At 53.0% G+C, this 19,708-nt stretch overlaps 1 protein-coding gene across 5 annotated transcripts; it reads right to left on the bottom strand.

Annotated features, from left to right (window-relative positions):
* Positions 1-855: 855 nt before the first annotated feature.
* Positions 856-19,096, bottom strand: Osbpl7 (oxysterol binding protein like 7). Of its 5 annotated transcripts, none has more exons than XM_041664472.1 (23): positions 18,933-19,096; positions 17,524-17,678; positions 17,293-17,418; positions 17,091-17,144; positions 15,737-15,850; positions 15,307-15,402; positions 15,071-15,188; positions 14,353-14,456; positions 14,042-14,134; positions 13,820-13,952; positions 13,644-13,738; positions 13,380-13,475; positions 12,307-12,444; positions 11,573-11,666; positions 10,092-10,324; positions 9,775-9,912; positions 4,156-4,219; positions 3,954-4,032; positions 2,693-2,837; positions 2,447-2,591; positions 2,237-2,363; positions 2,000-2,122; positions 856-1,839 (listed from the first exon to the last, which is right to left on the bottom strand). In XM_041664472.1, the coding sequence occupies exons 2-23, from the start codon at positions 17,596-17,598 to the stop codon at positions 1,731-1,733; spliced, it is 2,499 nt and encodes an 832-aa protein (XP_041520406.1). In that variant the 5' UTR covers positions 17,599-17,678; positions 18,933-19,096; the 3' UTR covers positions 856-1,730. The 5 variants fall into 5 exon arrangements, with proteins under 5 accessions (XP_041520406.1, XP_041520404.1, XP_041520405.1 ...); XM_041664470.1 differs by having other exon boundaries at positions 10,029-10,324; XM_041664471.1 differs by lacking the exon at positions 18,933-19,096 and adding an exon at positions 18,654-18,662 and having other exon boundaries at positions 10,029-10,324.
* Between the last annotated feature and the right edge of the window lie 612 nt (positions 19,097-19,708).

Below are 19,708 nucleotides of genomic sequence, written 5' to 3' on the forward strand. Positions count from 1 at the left end.
ATCCCAGGTCCATGAGAGACCCTACCTCAAACAAAGGAAAAGGTGCCTGAGGAAGGACACTTGAGGCTGTCCTCGGATCTCCACATGAAAACACACACATGCACACCCCACGCCCACATAGATACACCCCCACACATGAACGTGCACATACAACAACCAGGTAAGCAAAAGGCCACAGCTGCTGAGGCCAGAAGTCTGACAGCCAGTGCGCCAGGAGGACATCTCCTTCTCAGGGCTCAGAGCACGCTCTGCTCTGCTGCCTTACCTCACCCTGGACTTGCCTGGCTGTGGAGGCCCGGAGTCAGTACGCCCACCTCCCACGGGGCACACTCCCAGATAACCCATTTGCCACAAAGCTCTTTCCTCTTCCCTGTGCCCAACTTTTATTGTTCTCACAAGGAACCAATTGAATCTGCCAAGTCCCTGCTTCAGAATAAGACCACAGTTCCAGAAACTAGGAATATTGTGTGTGTGTGTGTGTGTGTGTGTATGCTATGGCACATGTATGATAGCAGACAACTTTAAATCAGCTCTCTCCACCTTTACAGGAGCTCCAGGGATCTGACTCAGGTCAGCAGATTTGCAAGGCAAAGCGTCTTTACTCCCTGGGCCATCTTGCTAGCCCAAGTAAGTTAACTTTCCTCAGGCTCTTCCCCCATTCCTTGGCCAGTGCTGAGGAGTGAACCCAGGACTGGCCTTCTGCATGCCAGGCAAGCACCCCCGCCCCGATCTACATCCCTACTCCTCTGGAAACAGACCTTTTGGAGCAACGTGAGTCAACACACAGCAGTGGTTACGAGCCTTCCCCCAGAACTCCAGAGCCTATAGTTGTCAATGAGCGGTCACAGGCCAAAGTCTAGGACAATCTTTATTGGAGCTTGGAATGTTATAGCAATTCACCTGACTCAGGCAAACTGAGAATGAGCAGCAGCGGTGACAGACACCAGCAGCGGGGGTGTCCTGGCTACATTAGGACTCCTGCTCGCCGGCAAGCAGGACACGGCGCGCATACACACACACACACACACACACACACACTCCTACACAAACTTACACTCACACTGGCTCACTCCCTCCTGGGTGAGTCTGAGGCCAGGCAACTCAGCCTGCTCCACACCTCTTGGAGAAGGCTCATCCACCTCTTGGGGCATCTGCTAAGCCAAGCCTGAAGGGACCACTGGTGGCCCCTGGGGTGGAGGAGCTGGAAGCGGCAGATGCCTTGCAGTTTGGGAGAAGGGGATGCAGGACAAGGGATGGGTGGGGGGCAGAGCGAAGAGGCTGCAAAGACAACAGATGGGACAAGGGCATCTCCTCTCCTCCACCCATTCCAACCTCGCAGCACGGCCAGCGCCCTGGGCACAGAAAAGTCTGGGTAGCATCAAGGGGGCCCCCTGTGTCCTAGGAAGGCACTGAAATGGGGAGCAAATCTGGGGAACCTGGCATCTCCCCAAAACACGCCCAGAAGAGGAGGATGGCTGAGCGAGAAGGGTTTGACATGCCAGCTGCTGGGGTAACAAGACTGGGAAGCCCAGATTCCACTTCCACCCCGATGGTGGAGCGGGAGAGCGCTGAGATACAGCCCCTCTGGCCAGCAGAGGGGGAAAGGGCTGGAGGCTTGGCTGCCCCTCTGCCCTCAAGGGCAGTGAGAGTGAACCTGAGCTCACCCATATGTCCATGGTAGGAAGAGGGGCAGGAGTGAGGACCCAGAGTCTCCTGCCCCGAGGCCAGGGCTACCAAAGCACGGCACCATCCAGGTTCCCATAGCCTGGCTCAGCACGCAGCCTCCAGTATGTATGGTTGGTCACCCACCACTCCTTGCCGCTGCTATCTGTCTGCCGCCTGGGGGAAAAGCACCAGTAGGTGTGGGTAGAGGATGGTAGAACGCAGTCTAGTTCCCGGTGCTGCCTCCCACAAACTACTCTAAGCAGAAGGCGGTAATGAGGAGCCGGGCTGCAGAGGGACCCAGAACGGCGGGTGGGGCGGGCGGGGGATGAGGCACCTGAAGAAGCGTGCCTGGTGCACTATGTTGTTCTCCTCCATCACTCTCCTCCGGTCTCGCTGGAGCTGCTCTATCCTCCTCTTCTGGGCCTCCGCTGCCTGTATGTTCCCCTCCTCCAGGTACCTGATGATCCAGACATCAGGCAGTGAACTGGCTAGCCTCAGGGGTTCCCAGAGCTGAGGTCCCTGCCCCTTTTCCATTTTAAGGAGTTCCTAGGGAGGTCAGCCAGGCACCGACCTCTGGTCAGGCCGGAGCCGTGTGTCAGTGGAAGGCAGGGTCCGTTTCAGCTCTGCGGTCAGCTCATTCAGCTCCAAGGCAAACTGAGTGAAGCCGAAGTTTCGCTCATGGTCTGGGGGCATTGAATCTGGGGGAGGCAAGGGGCTGGGGCAGGTGGACTGTGGTACAGCCACCCTCACCCTCTTCAGTCCTCCTGGACACCCCACTTACTGGGTTTCCAAAGGCACTGCCCACCCGGTGGGAGGCCGCGGTACAGCCCCTCATGCCATTTCCCGAAGAGGCGGTGGAGGACGCGCCCACTGCGGCTAAGTACGGCGCCTTGCACCTCGTGGATGTTGGAGCTCCAGTACTTGGCCTAGGGTGGAGAAGGTGGGAGTGAGTGAGGGGCTCTCCCCCTTCCCCAGAGGAGAAGCCTCTCCAGGTGGAGAGGTGGGGTGGGCGCGCGGCTGCGCCTACCTTGCAGAAGGTGATCTTGCAATGGCAGGAGTTATCCTGTGTGTTTCGGATAAGCACCTCTCCATAGTGCTCGATCCAGCGCTGGCCACTGAGGATGTTGTGGATACAGGACGTCACCTTGTTCCACTCAAAGTGGTCCCCAAACCTGAGAGAGACAGGGCACGTGAGAGCAGCAGTCAACCAGCCCTGGGAAACAGGTGGTCTGTTAATGGAGATGCCCCTTTCTTCCTGTATCAAGTCACAAGGGCGGGAAGGAGGAGTGCCGAGGTCCGGCACCAGCTATGAGAAGTGCGACTCTTGTTCATAAACTCAGTCCCCATAACAGAACACTCCAGTGAACAAGTCTGGATTCCATAACAAAGTTCCCAAGTGCACGGGTCACGGAAATAAGACTACAGAAGGGTCCCTGCCACTCTTTCGTTTTGTTCTGGGATTTTTTGAGACAGGGTCTCACTGTGTAGCCTTGGCTGGCCTCGGGACTTGCTGCATAGCCCGGGCTGCTTTGAACCCACAGATACCTACTTGCTTCAGTGTGCACCACCAAACCAGGCCCCTGTCACTCTTAGTGAAAGGCCTCCTTCTCCTTTAGCTTCTGCTATCTGTCTGTGTCTCCGTCTATCTCTCTCTCTTAGGTTTTTGAGACAGGGTTTCTCTGTGTAGCCCTGACTGTCCTGGAACTCATTTTGGAGGCAGGGCTGCCTCTGATCCCCAAGATTAAAGGCACGCACCACCACACCCGGCTGAGATGAGGGTTTTCAAGCATGGTTTGTGATCCATTCGTTCCAGCATCCATTTAGATTTCTGTGTGTGTGTGCGTGCGTGTGTGTGCGTGCGTGTGTGCGTGCGTGTGTGCGGTGTGTGTGTGCGTGTGTGTGTGTGTGCGTGCGTGTGTGCGGTGAGTGTGCGTGTGTGTGTGCGTGTGCGCGTGTGCGTGCGTGTGTGTGCGTGCGTGTGTGTGTGTGTGTGTGTGTGTTGGGGGTGGGGATGCCTCGTTTCCATAGATTTGAAGTCTCAAGTGCGTTTCTTGAGGTGAGTCATGATCAAAAAGTTGTGAAAGACACTTAAGTCAGATGACCTCGTTAAGCACCCACCCCGGTTCTCAGGCTTCTCGCCTTCTTCACAGTAACCGCTGCAGACGCAGGTGTAAAATGTACAGACACCGCCGCCTGCTGTCACCTCCAGCAGCTCCAGGCTAGACCAGGCCCCACTCCCAGGAGAAGGCCCGTGGCCAGGCCCAGCCCCTGGAATTTACAGTACTCACCTGGGCAGGCTGACGTTGACGGTCCCCACAGGCACAATCTCCAGGGATTTGCCCCAGAACTTGTTCTTCCACTTCATGTCTGGGGGGGGGGGGGCGGGAGGGGGAGAGGGAGGAAGCAGACATAAGGCCAGAGTGATCCAGATTGTTCCAGCCACCCCCGCACCCCGCCACCCATAACCTTCATGCCCATCCAACCCTGCACCTTGCCAGAAGATGAAGTTCTCCGATTCTGCATGACATGCGGAGATCGGGGGATGATGGGAGACCTTGATAAACAAACAAACAAACAAAAGTCCTTAACACTGCCCCTGAGGAGCTTGGGGTCTTCTTAACCTGGCCTCCACCCTGATTCTCTGATTCCTACCTAGTTTCAGGGGAATCAGTTAACTCTTGTTTGTTTGATCTTTGAGACAGGGTTTCTCTGTGTAGTCTTGGCTGTCCTGGACTCGTTCTATAGAACAGGCTGACCTCAAATTCACAGAGATCCGCCTCCCTCTGCCTCCCAAGTGCTAGGACTACAGGTCTGCGCCACCACTGCCCAGCTTGAATGGGTTAATTCTAAGCCATTTGCTTCTGCAATCTCCAGGCACCATCCACGTTCATTATCATCTCTGTCCCCCACTGGGCCCATGTTCTCCTTGATCACTGGCCTCGCTGGTCACCCTGATCAACTCTGCTGATGGAGCCCTCAAAAAGCAGCCCTGCTTTGGCACAGACATTCCCTGCAACATACCCAACAGGGCCTCCAACCCATGCAGGAAAAGGCAACTCCTTCCACTCTGGCCTCATCCCTGCTACCTGCTCCCCTCCGAGCCTTCCAGGCTGGCAGTTCTTCCTTCATGGCTCCACAGCCCTCCCACACAGCTTCCCTTCTGTCCTTCCTTCCACATGACCCCTTCTCTACAAACAAAAGGGTTTCCTGCATCTCCCATCCGAAGCAGCCAGCCTTCCCTTTATTTTCCCACACAAATATTCGTAGCGCTTTTATTCATAATACCCCCAACAGGAAACAATTCAAACGTCAATCAAAAAGGAAACAAGCAAACTGTTGTGCGTTCACACAAAGGGATATTCATTAATAAAAGGAATACACTATTGGCACACTCAACAATATGAATAAGGCTTTATGCTGAGTGAAAGGAGCCACCAATGAGTACACACGCCATGACTGCATTTTCAGCCTCCCCCTTCTAGACAGGCATGTCTCTGTTGGCATCTGTGCCCATCATTTCCGGCAGGATAGTAGCAGAAGTCCCCTCCCTAGGTCAGAATGGGAAGATTCTATTGTACACATTAATCTGCTGTGTAAAATTTGCACCCTCTTTAATCCCTGATCTCAGGAGGCAGAGAAAGATCTACATAGCAAGTTCAAGGCCAGCCAGGGTTACACAGTAAGACCCTGTCTCAAAAAACAAAGCAAACAACACCAACAAAAACTAAATAAAAGAATGAGTTGTCTCAGCCTTTCATATTCCCTCTGATGCCCATCCTTTTCTCCTCCCTCTGGTGCCCACGCTTTTTTCCTCCCTCTGGTGCCCACCTTTTTCTCTGCTTTCCCTTGTGATTACATTTCTTGAAAATAATCTGCATTTCTTCTAGTTTTAAATTAATTTTTTAAGATTTATTTATTACACATACAGTATTCTGCATGCAGGCATGCTTGCATGCCAGAAGAGGACATCATATCTCATTATAGATGGTTGTGAGCCACCATGTGGTTGGCTGAGAATTGAACTCAGAACCTCTGGAAGAGTAGGCAGTGCTCTTAACCCCTGAGCCAATCTGTCCAGCCCCTTAAATTATTTTTTTTTCTTAAAAATTTAGCTGGGGTGGGCAGTGGTGCTGTATACCATTAATCTCATCACTGAGAGGCAAGAGGCAGAAGGATCTCTGAGAGTTCAAGGCTAGTCTAGTGTTCAGGGCAAGTTCCAGGACAGTCAGGGTTATACAGAGAAACCCTATCTCAAAAAACAAACAAACAAACAAAAGTTTACATGGATGTATGTTTGCCTGTATGTATGTATATGTACATGTGCTTGCAAAGACCAGAAGAGGGCATGAGATCTCCTGGAACTGGAATTACAGTTGGTTGTAAGCCACACTGTGGTGGTAGAAACAGAACTTGGGGTTCTCTACAAGAACAGTGAGTGCTCTTAATCCCTGAGCCATCTCTCCAGTCCCTAGTTTAAAACACACACACACACACACACACACACACACACACACACACTCACTCAGAGGTAGAAAGAGGGATCAACAGTTAAGAGCATATACTGGGCAGCTCCTCAAAACATCCTGTAGCTACAGCTCCAGAGAAATCCAACACCTTCTGGCTGCCTAGGGCACTAAATTCATATGCTCACACACACAAACACCACATACACACACACACACACACACACACATAAATTCATATGCTCACACACATATATACATACATTTAAAAAAATTTAAATGGAGGCGGTGCTGGAGAGACTGCACAGTTAAGAGCCTTGGCTGCTTTCCTAAGGGTCTTACTATGCAAATAAATAAATCCAGTACCCATACGGCAGCTTATACACATCTGTTCCTCCAGTTCCAGGGGACCTGGCGTCCTCTTTTGTCCTTTACAGCACCATGTATGCAAGTACTGCACAGACACACAAGCAGGCAAAACACCTCCACACATAAAATGTAATATGTGTGCACACCTATCTACATATGTGTGTGTTTATGTGTGTGTGCACACCTATCTACATGTGTGTGTGCACACCTATCTACATATGTGTGTGCTTATGTGTGTGCATGTGTGTGTGCACACCTATCTACATATGTGTGTGCATGTGTGTGTGCACACCCATCTACATATGTGTGCTTATGTGTTTATGTGTGTGCACACCTATCTACATATGTGTGTGTTTGTGTGTGCACACCTATCTACATATGTGTGTGTTTATGTGTGTGCACCTATCTACATATGTGTGTTTATGTGTGTGTGCACACCTATCTACATATGTGTGTGTTTATGTGTGTGTGCACACCTATCTACATATGTGTGTGTTTATGTGTGTGTGCACACCTATCTACATATGTGTGTTTATGTGTGTGTGCACACCTATCTACATATGTGTGTGTTTATGTGTGTGTGCACACCTATCTACATATGTGTGTGTTTATGTGTGTGTGCACACCACCTATCTACATGTGTGTGTGCACACCTATCTACATATGTGTGTGCTTATGCGTGTGCATGTGTGTGTGCACACCTATCTACATATGTGTGCTTATGTGTTTATGTGTGTGCACACCTATCTACATATGTGTGTGTTTGTGTGTGCACACCTATCTACGTATGTGTGTGTTCATGTGTGTGCACCTATCTACATATGTGTGTTTATGTGTGTGTGCACACCTATCTACATATGTGTGTGTTTATGTGTGTGTGCACACCTATCTACATATGTGTGTTTATGTGTGTGTGCACACCTATCTACATATGTGTGTGTTTATGTGTGTGCACCTATCTACATATGTGTGTGTTTATGTGTGTGTGCACACCTATCTACATATGTGTGTGTTTATGTGTGTGTGTGCACACCTATCTACATATGTGTGTGTTTATGTGTGTGTGCACACCTATCTACATATGTGTGTTTATGTGTGTGCACCTATCTACATATGTGTGTGTTTATGTGTGTGCACACCTATCTACATATGTGTGTGTTTATGTGTGTGTGCACACCTATCTACATATGTGTGTTTATGTGTGTGTGCACACCTATCTACATATGTGTGTGTTTATGTGTGTGTGCACACCTATCTACATATGTGTGTGCTTATGTGTGTGTTTATGTGTATGCACACCTATCTACATGTGTGTGTTTATGTTTGTGCACACCTATCTACATATGTGTGTGTTTATGTGTGTGCACCTATCTACATATGTGTGTTTATGTGTGTGTGCACACCTATCTACATATGTGTGTGTTTATGTGTGTGCACCTATCTACATATGTGTGTGTTTATGTGTGTGTGCACACCTATCTACATATGTGTGTATGCACGGGAGCATGCGGGTGGAGGTCAGAGGACAGTTGGCAGGAATTGCTTCTCTTTCCGCCATGTAAATCACTGGACTTGAACTCGCGCCATCAGGCTTAGTGGCCACTGCTCTTACACGCTGAGCCACCACACTGGCCCTTTTTCTAACTGTTTTTGGTTTTTCGAGACAAGGTTTTTCTGTGCAGCTCTGGCCGGTCTGGAACTTGTTCGGGCTAGCTGGGAACTCAGAGCCTGTCTCTCCCGAGTGCTGAGATTAAAGCCTGCCCCACCGCTGCCCAGCTCTAGTTTTGATTGTTTTAACTTTCACTGTTGTCAGGGGTTTCTAACTTTTTAAATTTCCTTCCTTCCTTCCTTCCTTCCTTCCTTCCTTCCTTCCTTCCTCTTTCCCTCCCTCCCTCCCTCCCTCCTTTCTTTTTTTGAGATGGGGTCTCTCTGTATAGTCCTAGCTGTCCTAGAACTCACTATGTAGACCAGACTGGACACAAATTCACAGAGTTCCTCCTGCCTTAACTTCCCCTGGCATGTGTCACCACACCCAGCCTTGTCCATTTTTTGATGTGGCAATATGATGTTGTCATCTACAGCTGTTTTGGGCTGCCTTCACAGCTGTCCTGAGGTGGACTCAGCCAATGGGCTGCAAGCTGGATACACCTGTGCATTCTGCATAGTCTCATCTCTACCCTGTCCTTCCTGTCCCTCACTCATGAAGTCACTGTCACCCCAGGTCCCATGGACCATTTCCCCTCCTGGTGACAAACCCCACAAGGGATCGTCCTGATTTTTCCCACCTACTAAGCTGGGAACCCACTGATTTGTTATCTCTTTCCTGTCCCTGGTCTATAAGCCTCAAAGCCAACAGGAAGTCCCACCCAGGGGGCAACATGCAACGAGGTCCTTTCTTCCCTTCTACCTTCTCTCTTGCTAGCTGGCACCTGCACCCATGCACTGAATCTCCTCAACTAGAGAGACAGAACCATACAGGATCCCACTCCACTCACCAATCTCATTGCCCAATACTCTAAGAGGTCCCTCCACACTTGTTCCCGTCTGCTGTCCACGTGAGGATGGCAGCTCCTCCACCCCAGCCTACGCCGTGGTGCCCGGCACAGGGTCACTCCCCACCCTCTCCTCCACCCCTGCGCCCGCTGAGTTCGGTCAGTGGTGATGCACACAGAGCTCTCAGTTTCAGGGAACCACAGGCTAAGTGCAGGAGTGCAGGTTGCCCTCAGCTCTCAGGCTGATGACTTTAATGGCCCGATAATGGCCTCTGCCAACTGTTGCACACCGCGGCCTGAGTGCTCTTTCCAGAGTGCCATTGTGAGCATGCCACTTCTCCGTTTCGAGTTCTCCGTGCCTCTCAATGGCTTCAGATTTAGAAGCAAATAAAACCCCAGAATGCACCTCACTTTCACCTACAAAGCACAGGGCTTATTTAGCCGTCTCTGGCTTTGCAACAGGTGATCCGCCTTAGCCTACACACACGAAACAAACCAACGTCCCAGCTCTTTACCCAGACTTTCCCTAACCCACCCTTCAAGACCTAGCTGGCAATGTTGCCCCCTCCCCAGCACACCTTGGCTGTGGCTCTCACTAGCCCTCTCGAATTGTTTTACCCATATACAGAGCAGAGCTCTCCCCCCCGGGCATGTGCCTGGCAAAGGGCCACTGCTTTCTATTCTCCTCTATCCATTGGCCCTGCCGTCCCACCTTCTGGTCCCCAAAGCCCAGGCCTTCCCCTGCCCCAGCAGTGAGAACAGCCCTCCCACCTCAGGGCCCATACCTGCTCACTGATAAAACGGAAACCCCGGTCAGGCCGCTCACACTCGTAGGTCTCTCCCAGGACGGGGTTAAAGGGCTTGCATCCTGCCCGGTGGTACGTGGAGGAGTAGGCAGAGACAGCAAAGGCGGCAATGTACACCTGTGGGAAGGCCAAGGAGGGTGCCACATATGCAAGGACACCCCAGGAAGGAGACAGCAGCCCACTGCAAGCAGAGTCTGGGGTTTAGACGTGGTGCTTCAGCACCAGGGACCCACCCTGGCAGGATTTGGGAAGACAGACAGAACCCCAGGGAGGAACGGGTGACTCTGGGTGGGTACCATGCGCTCGCAGGGGTCGGTCATGCGGCTGGCCTGGTCCAGGAGGTTGCTATACTCCAGCTCCTCGCAGAGTCTCTGCAGTGTGTTGAGCGGCTCGTTGAGTTGCACAGGCATCGACACCTTGGACAGGTCTTTGCCGATGTTGTTGCGGAGGATGTTCCACAGGCTCACATCTGTTCCAGGCCCACTGGCAGCTGGCAGGCAGCGGCGGCGAGGGGGCCCTACAGCAGGCCCTGGAGCACACGCCCGTGGGCCAAGGCAGTCATTTTAGTCTCCTCTGAGACACTAGTGCTCCAGAGAAGCCAGGCCCACTGCACAGGACTGCCTCCTAAACTCCTGAGGCATGCTGGCATTGCCTCCTGGGGCAATGTTGGATCCGCCTGTTGTGAGCCCCGGGACGGGCAGCAGAGCTGAGAACCACCCAGACAGCACAGCGCCACCACTGTCATGCACAAGAAGCTGGGCCTAAGCCTCAACCTTGCCTCTGTCCCCTGATGAATAAAACAGAAGCTGGGATGCGGAGCATCTGCTGCCCTCCCCGCAGTTTTGTACAGGGACAGGATCTCCTTGGGTCTGCGTTCACTGTGTATCTGAGGATAATCTTGATCTGACCCTCCCACCTCCACCTCCCGAGTGCTGGGATTCCAGGCCTGTGCCACCACTCTTGGTTCGGGGGGCTGAGCCCAGGGCTTTGTACAGATAAGGCAAACACTCTACAAGCCAAGCTAAACGTCCCCCGTCCTCAGCCCCTTTTCTAGAAGAAGAAATAAGGTGGGCAGTGGTGTCCCCAGCCTTTAATCCCAGCACTCAAGAGGCAGAGGCAGGCGGATCTGAGTTCGAGGCCAGCCTGGTCTACAGATCGAGTTTTAGGACAGCTAGTGCTATACAGAGAAACACTGTCTCAAAAAACCCAAACCAGCCGGGAGGTGGTGGCGCACGCCTTTAATCCCAGCACTCGGGAGGCAGAGGCAGGCGGATCTCTGTGAGTTCAAGGCCAGCCTGGTCTACAGAGTTAGTTCCAGGACCGGAACCAAAAGCTACAGAGAAACCCTGTCTCGAAAAAAAAAAAAAAAAACAAAACCAAAAAGTTTAATTTAATTAAAATTCAAAAAAAGAGAAAAGAAAGAAAGAAAGAAAGAGAAAAGGAAATGGGTTCTGGAAAGTAAAGTGATGGGCCCAGGGCTACTCTGCTAAAAGCCCAAGCAGAACCATCTGTCCCCCCTGTCACAGCCTACTGAGCCATCCCACACTGCTGGAAGGAAGGCCAGCGCCATCCCCAAGCCTGGTCAACCTCCCAGAACAGCCCCCAAAATATTCCCCAGCTCATGGTTCCAAGGTCAATTCTGGAATCAGTACCCAAAGACAAAAGCCCACCAGACACAAAGGACTGCCTCTACATGGCACCCGGACCATGAGCCAACAGCTTCTCCACACACACTCCAGTTCACCCTTGGCCCCCTGCCTACTCGTCCAGTTGGTACCTTTCTGACAGCGGTCGGCTCCCCTGAGGTCCAGCACCTCCTCAGACAGGCTGGTGGTGATCTCACTAGCGCACGACTCCTCCTCCTCAGAACCCTGAACAGGGAGAGTGGATAGGTAGGGTAGACTAAATGGCAATGCCCAGGACCTGGCAAGAATACATCAGTTAACTCTTTGATGAAAGAGAAAAGACTGGGTGAGGAGGACTTTAGGCCCTAAGATATCATCCTGTACTTGATTGGTAGAAAAGAGCTTGCTCCGGGTGGTAGTGGTACACACCTTTAATCCTTGCACTTGGGAGGCAGAGGTAGGTGGATCTCTGTGAGTTCAAGGCCAGCCTGGTCTACAGAGTGAATTCCAGAACAGCCAGGGCTACAGAGAGAAACCCTGTCTCAGGGAAAACAAAACAAAACAAAAAACCAAAAATAAAAAACAGAGCTTGGGAACTTGGCAAGACATAGAGAAGAGGGAAGTTGAGGGGGACTGAGATTCAGAGTCTGGGGACATGGGGGTCAAAGGACCGTGAAAGCTGACGTGGGATCGTGGGAAGATGACTTCAGAGACCACAGTAAGGTAAGGCGTGGCAAACTGGGAGAAGAGGTTCTAAGAGCCGCACAATGGGTAATCTCTCAGAGATAGTTGCCAAGGAGGCGAGAAAGGACACAGGAATCTTGGGACCCCAAACCCATCTTCCCCACGTCCCTCCACTCCTGCTACCGTCTTCCCCTCCCCTCACCTCGTTCTCGGAAGAGCTGGCGGAAAGGAGAACCTCGCAGGCATCAAAGAACTCCGTGTGGGAGTCAGCGAGGGACAGCACACTGCTTTGGGAGAGCTGGGGGGTCAGCTCTCGGCCTTTCATGTACAGAGCTTCTTGCTGTGGAAGACAGATGGACCTGAGACCTCAGAGGCCATCGGAGTGAGAGTTCCCAGAGAAGGAACACACACACACACCGCACCAGACTCAATTCCTGCCAAGCAGGAGAAGTACCAGAGGGGAGGAGAAGGGTGAAGGGAGAGGGAACAACTTGGACTTGGGAGAGGTGGCACCAACAAAGCCTGGCTTCAAACCCTTTTTTCCTGCGCTGGCCCACTCAGCCTGGACCCCCACCCCACGAACAGGTTCAGCTGTGTCCCCAGCTGGAAGATTAGAAGACTGAGACCCAGAGCACACAGCTGGCATGCATTCGGACTCTAACTCAGCCTGGGTACAACTAGGGACCATGAGCCCATCGACTGGATTCTTTGGGTTTTAGCTGTATGATGCAGACATGTCCAACTGGTGGTCCGTGAGCTCTGCCCGACAGAATGCAGCCAAGAACAGCTATGAATCCAGTCCAACGCAAAATCATAACTTACTTAACACATCGTTAAAAAATTGTTGGCAATTTTGTTGTCGTTATTGTTAACTTCATTATATGGTTCTGGAGTGTGAATTTTGTACAAGACAATGCCATGTTGCAATGTCAAAAGGCTGGACTGGCCCGGTAGAAGGTAAGAACCGATGCCTCATAGGCTCTGAAGTCAAAATTCTCAGGGGCTGGACATGTGGCTCAGAAGCAGACTGCTTGCCTGGAAGGCTCAGGGCCCTAGCTTCAAGGCTCAGTACTGCAAACCAAACACGACGTGAGGAGATACAAGCTGCCTGGAGGACCCACCAAGAGAACCGTGATGCTGTGTAAGAGCAAGGCAAGCTGGATCTCCTCCCACCCCTCCCCCACCTACTTCCAGACAAAAATCAACCCTGTGCTCTGCCCCTGGCCCTCACCCCTGGGAGAGAGCCAGCACCCACTATCCATCTTCGATCCTCACCTCCTCCGGGTTGAGGGAACTGAAGGAGTCTGCCGTGGTGTCTGAGGAGATGGAGAGTGAGTGGAGGCGTCTATGACCATCTGGGGCCTCAGAGACCTGAGGCAGAGGGTGAGCAACCAGGGTGGGAAAGCAAAATCCTCCCCACCTGCCACCCTCACCCACTCAGGACAGCCTCTGCCAACCCCTGAGCCCTGGCACAGATTTGCCGAGGGGACCTGCAGTCCCATCTCGGTCTCCAGTCAGCGGCCATGTCCCTGAGCTCACCGCCATCTGTGACAGCTCTGAGCCCTGATGCAGGTCTCTCAGTCGATCCCGTTCTGTGGTGAGGGCAACCAGGACGCTGCTAAGGGAGTTGTGCACTGCCGGGGAAGGCCAGACGTCAGACCCTTCTTCTCCTGACCTCTTGACCCACTTGGGGCTACCACCCAGCCTGTACTTACCCTTTTGGGCCAGGGCCCAGAAACTGCGCTGCAGGTGGGCATAGTCTGGAGGTGGCAGCCCACGGTGGCCGGAAGAGTCCCGAGACTCCAGGTACCGAGACAGGTTGGGAACAGAGCCATGGAGACGACCAACCTGGCAGTGAACATGAGGGGTGAAGGGACAGCTTCCTGATGTCCAGGGCATGGGATCCCTGCAACTTGAGGCTTGGACCCCCATCTCACCCGTCCAATGGTGTCATCTTTGGCAAAGCCCTGTGTGCACCACATGCGACTCGTCCGTTTTCCCTTCTTGGGTCTCTCAGTTGTCACCGAGGCCTGGCAAGTTGAGGAGTAATTTCACTCACAGGGTTGGAAAAAGCCATGGAGGAGAGCACAGATCACCAGGCACATGGGCATGGCATGCCGGCAGTGACCCAGACAGAAAAGAAACAGCCTGGAGGCTGCTGAAACAAGGATGAGGCAGGCAGCCCTGTCCCCCAAAGTGACAGGGATGAGGGGCCCAAGCAGTCTCTGCCTCCTCCCTTGACCCTTACCTGGTGTGTGGGGATCACAGGGGCGGAGGGGATTCGGTGTAGGGACTCCAGGCTCTGAAGGAGTCTGTGTAATTCCTGGAGCTTACCCTGGCATTCTGAGAGCGCTGGGGGAGAAGGAAGGAGGGGACATTGCTCTCCTAAAAGTACCGAGGTTTCCAGTCTGTCCTATCCCTTTTTTTCTATCTAGTTGGCACCCAGGGGAGTCACTGTTTCCTCTCTTCAGGAGCTTAAATCATTTCCAGTCTTACGGCACAGCCGCTTCTGATTGTCTGGGAGGCCAGTAGTCTACCCCACCCCATCTGCAGACTACCCCCTACCTCTTCTGCCTGTGCCCAGACTGGGTGTCCTTACTATCTGCCTCTCCTTATTTATACACACTACCTTGTCTGGGTCACTATCTCGGTCTCCGGCTGCAGGAACTCAATTCTAGGGCACAGTCTTTCCCTGTTGCTAATCAGAAATGTTACTGCATTGGCCTCAGGCAGGACTCTTCAAGTGAGCTGCGTGCTTAGGGCATGTGCCTACTATCGTCTGCAAATTGGGGTTCCTAGGGGCACTAAGAAGATTTTGATCATCTTGGAGGCAGAGTGTGTTTTCCCCAGAAGAGGGGGTCCCTCCAAAGAAGTGATGGAGATAACATTTTCCCTTCATGTTGCTACTGCCCAGACCTGAGAACGTGGGCCCTACCCACAGAGGCCCTGGGGTCAAGGACCCTTACCATGAGAGCAGCGGTCTAGCCCATCACTGTCCCTCAGCCAGGATGACACTTTCTCTCGAGGGCCAACCCCAGGTAAGGCGGAGGCACTACCTGCTGTTAGCATCTGGGTACCAGGAACCTGTGGGAGTAAGCCAAGGGTCAGGAAAGATGGTGCCCAGCTCTCTGGGTCCCAGTTCCCCACAGCCTCCATCCTTAAATCGTCACATTAGCCACCCTCACGCCAGGGCCCTTCTTACCTTCCGATGAGTGGCACCGGGCATGTCCAGGCGCTGGGCCAAGCGATGGGCTCGGAGCTGGGCCACCCAGCTTTGGAACAGGTCCTGGGATTTGATCTGCAGAAATGATGGAGAGAGATAAGAAGGGAGGGGTTGCTTTCCAGGAGCAAAACATCAGGTCTCTGATTTCCAGGCAAGCAGGGAATTTCCCTAGAGCACCCAGTTTATACAAAACCCTGTTGCAGACAGAGTACAATGCCCCAAGCATCAGAGCTCCGAGGTGTGTATCCATTCATATAGCAGCCAACCATGGGAACAGGCCCACTCCTGCCTGCTTCACACGATTGAGACGTTCTTCTTGTCAAACTCAGAGAACCCTTAGCGTCTATGTTTGTGCTCCGGCACCTATGCCAGGCTAGTGCCCAGAACACTTTGTTCCCAGGGATGTCACCTTTAGGTGGTAGATGTTGTCTTCTGTGTCAAGGTCAATGCGCTGGGCCTTTTTGTTGATGGACATGACAGACAGCCGGACATCAATGGAGCCATGGAGCTTCCCCTTGGCAATCTGGAGTGGAGGGTTGGTGGAAGACAGGGGACTGCCTTGAGGTTCCCAGAAGCACAGAATCACCATCTCCTTGAGGCCACTCAAGACTCACAGGCCAAGCACCGCAAGTCACATATGAAAGGGCTCATTCATCACCTCGTGTACATAGAACACTATGCTGTGCCCAACTTCATGCAGGTCTGAGAAGTCATCAAGTAAGGAGAAAATACTGCCACCCCTGGAGCTCTATGTGGTGAAAAACAGAACGCCCTTCGGAAGGACCCTGGAGGCTCCACCCTGTTTCTTGTTCCCAGCACAAGAAGAGGACAAGGACAAGGGTGACAAAGCCCCTGGGCACTTAGTTTGCAATGGGCATCATCCAGATAACGGCACGGGTGGCTGAGTGTGCTCCCTACCCCATCTCAGATAACGGCACGGGTGGCTGAGTGTGCCCCCTACCCCATCTCAGATAACGGCACGGGTGGCTGAGTGTGCCCCCTACCCCGTGTCAGCAAGGAAGGAGGCTGAGGGCCAGGGAAGCAGTTGTCTCATGATATTTTGGGCTCTAGGAGCCACAAAGAAAACAAAAATGCACACATGCTAATATCCAACGGTAAAAGGTACAGTTTCTACATATAAACTACATACCATGGTTGCACCCGTTAGCCATTCCTAGACGACTTCTAATACCTAACGCCATGTCAATGCTGTGGGAATGGTGAGTCTAGTGTTTAGGGAATCACAGCGAGAAGAAAACCTGCATGTGTTCAGTACAAATATACTTCCTTTTTTAAAAGATTTATTTCTTTATTATGAATACAACATCCTGCCTCCATGTATGCCTGCAGGCCAGAAGAGGGTACCAGATCTCATTACAGATGGCTGTGAGCCACCATGTGGTTGCTGGGAATTCAACTCAGGACCTCTGGAAGAGCAGCCAGTGATCTTAACTCTGAGCTATCTCTTTAGCCCCACAGATATACTTTCAAAGTGTGTGTGTGTGTGTGTGTGTGTGTGTGCGTGCCTGTGTGTGCACATGTGTGTATGTGTGCCTTGTGTGTGCGCACGTGTGTTTAAATTGTTGACTCTGCAGATGTGGAGCCCAAGGATGCAGAAAGTCAACAGTAACTTGGCGGAGGCTGCTGAAAAGTGGAACTGAGTGAGATTCAGACTCCGCTCCAGCTAACTCAAGGCTCCAGCCACCTGCTCCGAACATCTGGCACAGGCTCCCCCCACACCCCCAACCTGGAACCTGACTTACGTCTTGTCGTGTTGTGGCATAGTGGAGGATCCCATCCTCAAGCACAAAGTACCTCTGTACGGAAGGGGCAGGAGCAGGCAGCCAAGAGCGTGGCGTAGGGAGAGAGCAAACACACATAGTTGCCTTCTCCTGCAGCACGCATGAATGCCCGGGCTGGCCAGCAGTTCCCACAAGTAGCTCCTCCCTTGCCCTGACACCCTACCTTGTGCCAGCCCTTAAGAGGCCACTTCCTCTTCTTCAGCAGGTGTCCTTCCTGTCTCTCAGGCATGATGTCCTCTGCCCCCAGTCTGCCCCGAGGATCCTCTACCACCTCCCACAGCTCGGAGGCCTGGAATCCAGGGTAGATGGGGGGCAGCAGCTGGTTAGCCTGCCACCTCAGCCGATCCCCCAGGGACCCAGGGTAGGCCCAGCCACCACTGCTTTCTACTCAGACCTGCTGGGTGCTGCTGGGCTTTGACGATTGAGTGCTCTCAGTCAGGGAGGGAGTGTCTCTTTCCTGGAAGTCCATGAGGAAGGAGAGGGTACTCCCTAGTGAGGAGGGCAGAGCAGGGGGGCAAGGGAAGGGTGTCACCTTGTCCTGGGAAATCCCTTGAAGCAAAAGAGAGACCCATGAGTATGACCCTGCTGTCATGTTCCCCACCGCTGGTCCTTCCTGCCCTAAGATCCACATCCCCCTCTTGCATGCCAACCCCACACCCCCAGAATGCCTTGACACCACCATGGACCTCGCCAGCAGCACCCAACTCAGCCCCCACTGTGGCCACTGCTAGGGGGGTAAGTTAGCACTCAGTATATGGCTCTACCCTGGACATACACCCCAGAAATCCAGGAAATGTTGGTTCCTTGGGGTTGGGGAGGAAAGAAAGAAGAAGGTCTAAGAAGAGATGGAAGGACTCAGAGACTAGGCGGGCAAGAGCTCCTCAGTTCAGCTGCCTTTTCCTCTGGAATCTCTTTGCCTACTTCTACAGCTTGGCCACAACTGCCCTGCAGACCACCCCTTAGCTGCCAGTGCTTCTGCTCCCATTTTCTGCACAGGGAAACTGAGGTCTGAAGCAGTCCTGTTTTCCCACGCCTCCTTGCTCCAAACGTGCCCCGAGGATAACCACCTTGGGTCTTTTTCCCTGCTCCTCCATCTACCACGTTAGTCCTCTGTGCTCCTGAGAAGCACCTCCCACCCAGCAGGTGCAGGACCCTGGCTGGCTGAGACACTGTGGGTGGGAGAAGAGGTGACCAGGAACATGACCAGGTCTGTCCAGGTCCCGCGGCAGTGCCCACAGGCGCCCTTGGCACTGGTTCTGGCTGTCCTGGCTCCGCCGGGAGATCAATAATGCATGAGGCTCTGTGTGTGTGTGTGTGTGTGTGTGTGTGTGTGTGTGTGTGTGTCTGTGTGTGTGAAGGGGGAGGGGACTGGAGGGGTGATGTTGTCCTGTGTCTGGGGAAGCAGCTCAGAGCTTATGCAGCTAGCAAGCACCTGAGGAGTTAAGGCCAGAAGGGACAGGGAAGAGGCAGTGGAAGTGTGGCCAGGAGGTCACAGCAGAAGGACCCAGACTGTAAGAGGCTGACCCAAGGGGAAACTCCTGCATTTGACCATTTGAAGTTTCCAAACTCTTCCGGTGTTTGGGTGTTTCTATGCCCTTGTCCGGGCCCCTAGGACCTGGGCCATTCGCTGCTGGCTCTCAGCAGAGGTGGGAGGTGTCTGGCAGTAGGAAGGAGATGAGCCAGGTGAGTGTCCCCCTAATCACCTCCATTCTCAGCCTCTTCACTGGAGGAGCAGACCCTCCAGCTCCAGAGGAGAGGAAGCCCTCCCAGTAATGTCAAGTGGTGCCAGCAAGGAACCCTTACCCTAGAGTCCATGGACGCCCTTGCTTCTTGGTCCTCTTGGTCCGTACACTGATCCGCCTCTGAGTCACTGTCCCCGAGTCGCCAGCTACCTCTTCACAGAGCTGAGCAGTGGCAGCAGCTGCTGCAGGAACCAGGAAGGAAGGAGACGTCGGAGCCTTCCCTCCAGCCGGATCTCCCCACCTGCCCCTCCCCCGTCGCCTCCTCCCGCCAAGCTCCGGGCAGCCGCTCAGCTCTGCCCCCCTGCTCCCGGGAGGACTAAGGACCGAGTGGTACCGAATGACTTGGAATTGAGGGGCGCAGTCCCCACTGGGCATAGTTCCACGTGAATCAGAGGACTGGAAAAATGCTGGCTTCCAGCCACAGGAGGTAAAAGATTTATTCATTCAGGCGTGCGTGGCCTTGACCCTGGGAGCACTCAAGGCCATTTCCTGATTCCACCGGGCCTCTCGGTTTACACCTGAAATAGAAGGCGCATTTTGGACTAGCAAAGATATCAGGTTGACTGTGTAGGGACAAAGATGTCCTCCCAACTCACACCACCCCTGCCTACTCTGGGACGGGATATGACAAACTATGCCAGAAGCATAGTCAGCAGGCCACTGGAGGGACAAGGGACAGCTGAAAACCCAGAGGCTATTCACTGCTAGGATGGCCTACCAGGTCGGCTGTGGGGCTCAGGAGAGGCCCGTGCAGTGAGTGTCTGGGGTGGGACCAGCTATGGGGCGGTCACAGGCTGGTTGTTGTTATAAAGGAAAGCCAACTTGGGGGTCCCTCCT

This window comes from Microtus oregoni, unplaced genomic scaffold (genome assembly GCF_018167655.1).
Source record: "Microtus oregoni isolate MIOR12 unplaced genomic scaffold, Mior012 000015F_ref0000493, whole genome shotgun sequence".
In the NCBI taxonomy this organism is placed as follows: Eukaryota; Metazoa; Chordata; class Mammalia; order Rodentia; family Cricetidae; genus Microtus; species Microtus oregoni.